This window comes from Solanum verrucosum, unplaced genomic scaffold (genome assembly GCF_900185275.1).
Source record: "Solanum verrucosum unplaced genomic scaffold, falcon-dt-bn FXZP01000280.1, whole genome shotgun sequence".
Classification (NCBI taxonomy): domain Eukaryota; kingdom Viridiplantae; phylum Streptophyta; class Magnoliopsida; order Solanales; family Solanaceae; genus Solanum; species Solanum verrucosum.
In genome coordinates this window covers 609,631-620,753 of record NW_026019982.1, presented here as the reverse complement: position 1 = coordinate 620,753, position 11,123 = coordinate 609,631, and the positions used below count along the sequence as shown (strand labels likewise).

The following is an 11,123-nucleotide window of genomic DNA, read 5'->3' as shown; positions in this document are numbered from 1 at the left end:
TGTAATTATTTTTTATTGAGTGTTTGGTTTGTTGTATTTTCAAGATTATATTATGAATTCACTTGGCGGGGTTGAGAAGAGATAATTAAACCTCCAACATGTAGCCTCATTTCACAAAGGAGAATTCTCATTACAAATCATCTCTCTCATCTCATAAGTTACAAGATGGATGCAGCATGATGCTTTTCTCTCATATTGTTTCATGAGATCTTGCAAAAATACGTTAATTCTAAAATAAAAGGACATGACTTCAAAAAGGAATAAGAAAAACGAAAATTGTAAAAAAGCAATTGATCAACTCCAACCTATGCTCGTATCCTTCAAAAATATCATGCAGGATACATTTTTAAAAGATTCGACACATATATAATAAAGACATTTTTAGAGGATCCGAGCATCATATGATGACACACTAGTTAGTTGGAGGCAAAGGGTGATGTTGAGGATTAGGTCCACTAGGTGCAACTCTATCTGAACCGCCTTTTAAAGATCGCCTCGTATACTCCTCAATCTCCGTTAGGCTAAATCCGGCCTTACTAAGAACAAAATGACTATCATATTTGGTCTGAACAACTTGAAGATCACCAAGAATGCGACCCTCCAAAGAAATGAAGTGACAAAAAAGAAAAATAATCATGAAGAGGATTAGTAACATTTTTGATGATGAATTAGCCATGTGAATATTAATTAATTAAGCAAAGAACAATTAATGAAGGGTTTTTGGCTGATTGAGTTGAAAGAGGGTGTATAAGTGTTGTTGTTGTATGGAGATTATGATGGATAATTCTATTTATAAGGAAGAAAAATGGATATTATATGATGATATTGATAATGGAGAGAACATGCATGATCAAAAGTAATTTTATTTTCATAAAAAGATGGTATAATAAATTTAAATAACTTTATATTTCGCGCGGTGAAATTCACTGGTTAATTGATAATAGAAGATACTAAAGTGTGTTTTGTCTACTAACCCTAATGTCAGTTAATTAATTAATATTTTAATTAATAAATTAATTATAAAGCTAATAATTAAATGCCGGTGCCGTTATTTTCTGTTGACTAATCAAAGGAATAATATAACATGTCAGAAATGATAAGATTGTGTCTTTATACTTTACTTTAACACGGACCAACATATGACAGTATAACAAAACACAAGGGATGACTAGATTGTGTTCTTTGGTTTATTAATATTCAATAATGACCTCTCATTGGTACCAAGGGTTAGCGATCGTGGCAGATTCAAAATTTTCATTAACGAGATTCCAAAAAATTAAAATATATTTAGGACATTCAAATACATATATAAGTGTAATTTTTTATCAAGGAGGTTCAGGTGAACCTTTTAACTAGAGGTGTATAAAATCGAACCGAAAACCGAATAAAATCGCAAATCGAGTCAAACCAAAAAAAAAACCGACTAGTGGTTGGTTTGACTTGGTTTGGTATTGAAAAAAAAATTCCGACTATATTTGGGTTGGTTTGGTTTTAACTAAAAAAAAAACAACCCGAGACCAAACCAACCCGACATTATATATATAATTTTAAAATTTTATTTTATACATAAAAATATTTACTTTGATATAATTTTTAAATATTTCTTATACTTTTTCATAGTTTCTATCTTTTAATATATTATTTCAAGTTTGAAAAACTTAGAATTCTGAATGATTCAATAAAGATTATAGTCCACATATGTTGATAATTATAATAAAGCTTAAATCAAAATCAAATTAATACTAATGCAAAAAGAAAATCAATTCAACACTAAGAATGACAATAGTATTGAATATTTGTTCTTTGGTTTTACATTGGTTTAGACAATTCAAATACATAATCTAATTTTAATTTCCTTTAATATTTAGTCATGTAACCAATACTTATTAAACTTATTTTAGCATGATTTAGTACTTTTAAATTATGATCATTTTCATTATGACTTGTTAATTTGCAATATTTGTTTTACATGATTTCATTATTATTATTTTTTTGTTGGATATTTTAGTGTCATTACTCATATCACATTTTGTGTTATTTTCTTAAGAAACACCTTAGATAGTTGTATTTTGATAGGACTAAAGAAATATTTGAAGTACAAGTAAATTTTATGTTTATATGAACACTTTATCGGAAAAACCCGAAAAAACCCAAAAATCTGAAAAACCCGAGGTTGAAAAACCTGAGTTTTATTGGTTTGGTTTGGTTTGGTTTGATTTGTAGATTTAAAAATCCAACACAAATAATTTGATTTGATATTTGAAAACCCCGAAGCAACCCTGCAATGTACACCCCTACTTTTAACCCTTCTCTAGATCCGTCCCCGAGTAGAGGAGGAGAAAATACCATACACTCCCATAGAAATAGAAGCAATTACTATCAATGAAGAGTTTAAATTTTATGTAATCACAAATAATTCTATTTAATAAGTATTGATTGATACTATAGAATAAATTAAATGGTAAGGAATCTATTATAAGAAATCAAATAACACTAATTATTGAAAAATATATATTTATATTACATTACATTGTAGAAAAGAAAATATTTTGTATGTTAAAATTATCGAGCCAAGCTTTTATCTTCCATGGTAGTGGAAGGTTTAGCATTGGCCCCTAATAAACATGTTATTATCTTTAATTAATGAAAAGTACAAAGCAACAGACATAAACCTAACCTCCGATCCTAATGGTGGTAACACTAGTCAACTATCTTGCTAAAGATAGTTTAATTAGTCAACAAAAGAACTAGTGGGGTGAATTAATAGGAAAATTAATACCATAATAGGAGGACTTTTCCTATTTACAATTGGTTATATTAAAGTAAACTATGGAGACTTCCTTTTACATCACAAAAAAAAAAGATAAACTTCTAGTTAAGAGGTACATAAAAAATGTACATATGAAGCATTCTTCTATTGCCATGGGTAAGACTTTGGAGTACTATGAAGGTTCTGCATTAGAACTATAACTTGTTTTTTTTGAGAATGTAAGTTGTCAAAAGAAAAAAAAACCTCCTCGTATCGATAGAACGTTCCGCTACTGACACTTGAAAAAGCAGCTTTCAAGGTCTGTAAATCACTTGAGCTCTAAAACCTGTAGGAATTCATCTACATCAAGGAGGCAGTGTGGAAAGTCAATTTAGTTGAATTGATCACTCTAATTTTTTATTTTGTTGGAGTATCAATTGTAGATCATGCAATGATGGATTATGATTATTATTATTATTATGGTCAACCACAATATAATTAGCTTCCCTGTGGTTTTGATTATTATCGTCACAATATATACTATTTAAATTTTTTCTTCTATAACAAATCCTTATTGATGACAAATAAAGAGATCATCAGAAATATAAACCAAATAGACCATTTCTTTAAGCCTAACTCATATTTCTCCAACTGGATAGAACACTTCCAGAAGTTTATTTTCCCCAGAACTCAATAGAATCGACAAGAAAAAATCGAACAATATCATTGTTTGAGTACATTGTTATCGTTTCCTGTGCTCACCTACCATGTCAGAATTGATAGTTTTACAGTTGTTCACCATATGACCATAGATGCATGCTCTACTCTGGGACTAAATCTCATAAGTTGTGAATATCATCAAATTTTCAAATTACAATAAAAAGAAACTTAGAAGATTTTACTTAAATGGGGAAATCATTTAAAGTAAAAGTATATCTAAACCAAATATTTAACGATAAGAATATACATAAGTTAAAGTATTAATGATGATAAATTGCTCAATTTTATATAGTGCAAAGACATAGTTAAACCTTTTTACATTATATTGCATGCGTAAACTGTAATAGGGCAGTGTGCTGATACAAAAAGTCAAAACACTATATATGTTCAAAGCTTATCTAGTTGATGGCACTAACCAAATACTATAACATCTGTATAGTCTCCTCCAATTTTTAAAATTATTTTTTCTTTTCAACTTCAATATTTTGCAATTTTTTTTTTTTTTTAGATTCTCCACTATTTAAAGTTCAAATATTAAACATATAGTTGCTATTTCTTTTGTCAAAATCAAACGTCCAATATATTAGGGGTGTACAAAAATCGAATCGACTGATAAATCAAACCGATAAAAGTGTTATTGGTTTATTGTTATTGGGTTAACGGTTATTTAATGATTTTATAAAAAAAATTATTGTTATCGGCTCGATATTGGTTTTTTAATATTGGGTTATTGGGTTAACCGATAACCCATTAAGAATATAATAATTTACTATTTTAATTTTTAGTCATACAAAAAATATTAATATAATCACTATATTAGACTTTAACTATAAGGACCCTAAACAATTAACATTACTTAATTAACTTTGCTCTATGCATTTATTCTTTAGGTTTTAGTATTACTTTAGTCTTTTAGGCAACAACTAGGGTTGTGAATTATGAGTATTTGCTATACTTTTACTACACTAAGCAGAATTTTTGCACTCAATGAGTAACTAGATTTCTCTCTTTTTTATTTCGCGTTAAATTGTTGGACAAGTCATATATTTATTTTGAAATCATTTTCTTATTGGTTAATCCGAAAACCGAACCGTTAAAGACCAAAACCGATAAACCAAAAACTGATAACAAATATCTTATTGGTTTGATTATCGATTTAGCATATTTAAAAACCAAAAATTGATAAATCGAACCGATAATACTTAAAACCAAACCGACCGATACACACCCCTAGAATATATATCCAATCTTGCCATATAAAATATTGAATTTTCCATCTTTTGATTTTTTCTTTTAATTTGTATGATCGATAAGTTATGTATTTAAGTTTCAGAATTACTGATGCTTGGGTCAGATCATGCCTACCTACATCATTAACCCTTGGGGCAACTATTTTTTAGACCTGAACATAGAATATTTTGTGTATCGACTTATCATTTTTGTTAATAACCTTTTTTACTTTCTCAATCTCTCATTAGTTGTCTTGTTTTGTTTTTGTTTAAAATTACAATTTAGATATTCAAAAGTTATACTAATAATATTATAAGTTATAATTTTTCTTACATCAATTTTAGATATTTAGTGAGAATCATATCTTTAAATATTGGTAGAAGTTAATATAATTTTGTCTTTCGAAAAGTGAAAATGACAAATACTATTGTTTTTTTTTTTCCTCAAATGTTAAAGTTTCTAAATATTAATATTTCATGAGGCCCACATGAATATCCCAATGTTAGAGAGTGCGATTTCTACGTGGGAAATCAATCTATATAATAATATAAAGCTGAATGTAAGAATGATGATGTGGCATGCCTCAATGGCCAGAATGACTATTTAGCTATTTTGTCAAAATTTTGAAATTTTTGTTTATTTTCTATTCTAAAACCTTCATGAAAAACTATATATTTCCTTATTAATTATTATTAGCATTTATTGAAATCACTCCTACTAATCATATATGTTAACTAATAACGTTATTTCATTTATTCCTTTCCTTATCAATAAAATACTATTAATTTTCTAGAATCTCTCTATATTCTTTATGTTACAAAAGTTTTTCGTTTTAATTAGATGAATTATATCTCATTTGTTTCTTTCCTTATGAATATAATATTAATCTTTCTTAGAATCTCTCCATTTTCCTTATATTACTTTGGTTTTCTTCTCTTTTTCTTTTTGATTGGATAAATTATATATATCATCATTATGAGAAAAAATCTGTCAATTTTAACTTACAAATACAAACTGAAAATGTCATATTCCTTCTGGCACAAATTGATTTCACTTTCATTCTCTTTGTAATATCTCCATTAAAATTTGGTAAGTTCAACAATTCTCTCTTCTTCTGTTAAATATAAGTTCAACAATCCACTTTGTTGTTTGTGAATAATATGCTTTGTAAATTTTATTTTCATCTTTTTTTTTCTCTTTCCTCATGTATGATATAAAATTTTTTCTCTATATATATTTAAATAGGTTTGCTCTCATCAAGGTAAGATCAATTATCTTCTTTTAAAAACTGTATATAGATTATAATATCATTAATTTTGAATTTGAATTTTATGTTTTTCATTTCTAATTCAAATGTATCAAAATTTAACTATTTTTTTTATCACCAATCTTGAGGAATATTGAATTTGTACAATACAGATTATTTATAAAATTTATACGTACGCGAGCCTAACTAATTTATTGATGACCAATCTTAAGGAATATTGAATCTAAGCCTAATTTCTTAATGACCCGTGTTAAGGAATATTGAATCTATGTAACACAAATTAATTAAACTTCAATATGTAAAAGAGCTTCAATATGACAACAAATTTGATGTAATAAGTTTTTCTCTTTTTTCCACTTTTATTTATTTTTCAATGAAAAGCAATATTAAAGTATTATCTAATAACAGAAAGAACAAGAAAATGGAGGAGCGAAGGATGGCGTCGAAGGAATATAGACGTTAAAATTATTGAATGAATACAACATTTTATGTTATTGAGGATGAAATGGTCGTGTCACGCTTGAAAGGTATTAAAATAGAATTATGATCTTTCAAAATGCATAGAGATAATCTCAGGAAAGATGGTGTATGCACTTTTTTTATCTCTTACTTTTTGTTTCATTTTAACACAAGTATATTGTTGGAGTATTATTTAATCAAAATTACACTATTCATTATAGCGTCATAACTTAGGAAAGTGAAAAATAATATAAAATAATAATTACTTACGTAAAATCCAAAAAAAAAACATCATTTTACAATTCAAGCAATCGAATCATCCTTGACCAAAAAATAATTTCTAATTCATTTACAAATAAGTACTAAAGAAAATTATTGCTAAAGAACTTATAAATGTTATGATTTTATTAACTTGAAAATAGATGTATTGATATAAATATTTGTACTTATAAACATATATAATTGATTGATTCTGAAGAAATTACTAATATATTTTTCTATTAAATTATTTTTATTTTTAGATATGCTTACATTTTATTGGGATTTAGTATGATGTTGAGAAATTTCACAGAGGTTAAATTTACGATATCTTTCTCTTTTTGGAGATTTTCTTTATTTTTTCCTACTTTATATGGTATATTACATATTTTTTTTTAGAAAATTCACACATTTTATTCTCTTAGTAATATTAAATGTGTAATGTTAAAAACTCATTTCTTATAGAATAATGAGATTTTTTGTTATTACTGTTAGTTCAACGATACAATACAATAAAATTAGATTAACAATCAAAACAAGCCAACCATCCAAACAAGCAGTTAATGTAATTTAATGATCTTTATTTTCATTACTCTCACATTTTTATTATCATAAACCCTAAAATAATTAATAGACATGACATTATTTGATATTTAATATTGTAGTACTATAAATAAGGACACTGTAAGAATTTGTAGAAATGATCACATTATTAGCTCTTTAAGTTGTTGTGTTTTTGGTGTTTACATGTTTTAGTTTGACTTGAAGAATAAGATGAAGGCTATTGAATGATGATCAATTTGTGGGAGTGGAAATCAACAAGAGCTCGCAAGATTGTGCATTGATTTCATATTGTTTCCTTCTATTTTTAATGATTAAGATTGTAAAAAAAATTAGTGCACTTTTTTACATTTTCTTTCTATGATTTTTCTTTTATTTTATATTTTATATTTTATACGTTTTGTTTGTCAAAATAATAACTTATGCTTCGTTGGCGAAGTCTGCTAACTACTACCAAAATATTTTATGTCCAGATTATATCAAAATAATGTCATTTTCCCCTCTAAAGTGTCTAAACAAACACCACTAATTAATTCGCGGTGAAACTTGATGAAGTAAACCTCTTAGGGGGTGCAAGTATCATATTTCAGAAGTTAGAGGGAGTTTAAACAACTTCAAGTTTTTGGCGATTATAATGAGATGAGCTAAATTCTGCGGTAGTTATCCACTATTAAACAAACGCCTTAAGAAACAATAAATAATAGGGTAATATTACATTACATTTTAAATATATTAAATTTAATGCTTTGGAAAATATATTAAATATTGAATAGTATCTAATAGTCAGGTAAAATAGACACAAATAGATAAATAATTCATTGATTTTCAAATTGGACAAGTATTGTTTGACATCTAATTTTAGTACTGTAGGCAAATAAAAATGGACGGAAGAAGTAATTGATATCCTACCGTTTTCTACAACCGAGCGAAGCGCGGATAAGTTCTCTAGTATATATATAAAGGAGGCTCTTTAGTCCGCTTATGTGGCATGCCTCAATGGCCACTATTCCTAAAAAAAAATTCTTTTTTAATTCATTTTATACCCAATTTATTAATAAAATAGACTAATAAAAGATTCATCCAATAAATATATAATCAAGTCATGTAGTAATCAAGAATGATTTATGAACTCTCTTAATTCATCAATAAAGACTAAGGGTCTGTTTGAAAGGACACAATGGAATTGGGAATTGGTGTAATTGGTGTAATTACTCTCTTTGTCCTGTTTGGTAGACCAAGTAATTACATGGTAAGAGGGGAATTGGGTGTAATTGAAGGGGTGTAATTACACTCCTCAATTCCTTGGGGAGGGTAAGGAATTGAGTGTAATTACACCATGTAATTACATGAATTTTTTAATATTATTTTTTAAATATATTTTTATTTGAAACACCAAAAGGTCAATTCTTTCTTTTTGTCTGGACATTTCCATTTCTTTCAACGGGACAAGAACAAACCTTGTGCATCTTCTTTCAAAGTAAGACTTCTTTCTAATTCATTTTACTTTCAAATTTTGATGTCTAGGTAGATTATGTATGAGTTTGATCTTTGTATTTTCTCCTATTAGTTCTTGAGATTAAAATAATTATGAGAATTAATTTTTTTCTTTAATTTTTTATAATAAATTGGAACTGGGTTTGGTGTCTAAAGTCAAATCAGGCCTTATTTAATTGGAGATTGATTGAGTTCATGATTTGTGCCAATATTTGTTGAGGATTTTTATGGTTGTTTTTACTGTTTGTTTCTATTGAGATTGGACTGTGTATTTACTTGTAGGCTCTGGGTATTAAGTTGATGAAGGGGCACATGATATTATAGAAATACTAAAGATAAGAACTGCATATTTACTTTATTTTTATGATTGGTTCTGATCGGTGAATGTCAGTTGGTATGGGTGGAAATCTTGTTGATTTGGTTGGTGTTTATGTTATCATTTGTGCAACTGTTGGTGTATTAGCGAGTTGGTACAAGAGTGACTGAGAACTGTAATTTGACGACTTTAGGTTGTGAAGTTTACATCAATCGATACACCTCTGCTCTTGGTTTCTTTCCATTTACACTCTTTGTATTTAAAATTGTATATTAGTTGATTGTTATAGTGCATAATATTATCACTGGTAGCTATAGTAAGTAGCAAAACAAAATATCAACTCCTAGTCAGCCTACCAAACAAACTTTAAATGGGTTAACAGTTCAGGTTTGCTGTCCTAGTTGCTAGCTTGGGCTTGAAACTGGCCTTGTACATCACTTCCTGGATGATGCGTCAAATCAAAATAATTTTCGATTCCTCTCTTGCCACACTTGATATATGTGATTAGTCATAGTCATTCGGTAAATGTGAGCATGATGTAAATTACTCCTCATGTTATTCTAAGAACAATCAAGTTCACCTTGCCAAATTAACATCAAAGCCTACTTTAGTGAAGTACTTTTTTGCCTTGAAATTTTTAATATTTTCATTTATGTAGGATGACAACTAACCAAACACCTAAGGTTGGAAAACCATACACCAAATGGAGTGAAGTTCAAGATGAACATTTCATTTACTTTATTGCTGAACAAGTTAAGTTAGGAAGAACGCAACCAGGAGGCTTAACCACTGAAGGATGGGATAGTGTAGAAAAAGAAATGAACAAGCTATATGGGGACAAATTAGATAAGACTAAAATGAAAAATAGGATGAGGACTTTGAAGAAGATATATGCTACTATGAAGAGAATGTCACAACATAGTGGATTTGGGTGGAATGAAGAAACTCGAAAAGTTGATGTTGAAGATGATGTCTGGGAGCAATACCTTGCAGTGAGTTACATATATTCTTATTTTTTTCTCGATATAATTTAAAGTTGTGTTATTTATTTTCTGATTTAAGACTATTGATAATATAATAGGCACACCCAAAAGATTCAAAGTATAGGACGAAGAGGTTGCCAGACTATAATACTTTGGCATTAATTTTTGGAGATACTGTCGCTGATGGTAGGAATGGGTGTGAAATTAATGATGTCGAGGATTTTCAAAGTGAATTCACCGATGATGATATAGCTGCTGAAAAAGTTACCATACCTGCTGAAGATACACAATTTGTTGACCAGGATGATGGATATTTTGTTCAGAACATGAACTTTACTAGTCCTGAAATAACTCAATCATCTAATCAAGAAAAGAGAGCAGGAAAAAGGCATTTAGATGAGCAACCAACTTTGACATCACGTCCAAAGAGAATTAAGAATTCTATTGGAAATAGCTTGGCAAAATCTGTTGATCGATGGACAACAATAGCTGAAGAACAATTAAGGCTACAACATGAACCAAAAAACACTTCCGCTGAAAAATTAATGCCTTTGATATTGGAATTAGAGTTGGATGATGAATGGACTATGCAAACTGTTGACCTCCTTGTAGATAAGAGAAATGCTGAATTTTTTGCTGCTATGCCTCCAGAGCTTAGAAAGAAATGGGTCATGCGCAAACTTGGTTTATATTGAGTGATGTCGTTTAAAAGCATATTTTGTTGTTCGAATGACGTTTTGGGCTAGTATCTTATTTACTTCTAGATTATCTATTCTAGAATTAATCCTAAGACTTATCTTATGTTTTGTTAAGATTGTATATGATATTATCTCTTCTTTGTTTTGAAATTACGTTACTTATCTTATGTTTTGTTAAGATTGTATATGATATTATCTCTTCTCTTCTAAATTATCTATTCTAGAATTAATTCATTTACTTGTCAAATAGGATGGCAAAGGATGATCATGTCATGGTGTTTCTGGCAAAATGTGTACTTTTAATTAGTATCATTGCAAGTTATTTTGGTGTTGGATCCAAAAAAAGAGTGCACGGATCAATTTTAACTGGAGCAGATTTTATTAAATA

At 28.4% G+C, this 11,123-nt stretch overlaps 1 protein-coding gene across 1 annotated transcript; it reads left to right on the top strand.

The window, feature by feature from the left end:
• Positions 1-8,421: 8,421 nt before the first annotated feature.
• On the top strand, positions 8,422-10,732 carry LOC125817672 (uncharacterized protein At2g29880-like). The gene is made up of 5 exons (XM_049497230.1): positions 8,422-8,493; positions 9,021-9,027; positions 9,130-9,208; positions 9,713-10,046; positions 10,136-10,732. Exons 1-5 carry the CDS (start codon positions 8,422-8,424, stop codon positions 10,730-10,732), a joined length of 1,089 nt encoding a protein of 362 aa, XP_049353187.1.
• The last annotated feature ends 391 nt before the right edge of the window (positions 10,733-11,123 follow it).

What these genes read in the sequence shown, in the direction of transcription:
- LOC125817672 (XM_049497230.1), top strand. Translation starts at nt 8,422, where the DNA reads ATGGAATTGGGAATTGGTGTAATTGGTGTAATTACTCTCTTTGTCCTG. An exon ending in GTTGGTGTATTAGCGAGTTG is followed by an intron (nt 9,209 to 9,712) that starts GTACAAGAGTGA and finishes TCATTTATGTAG; the next exon opens with GATGACAACTAACCAAACAC. An exon ending in TCTGGGAGCAATACCTTGCA is followed by an intron (nt 10,047 to 10,135) that starts GTGAGTTACATA and finishes ATAATATAATAG; the next exon opens with GCACACCCAAAAGATTCAAA.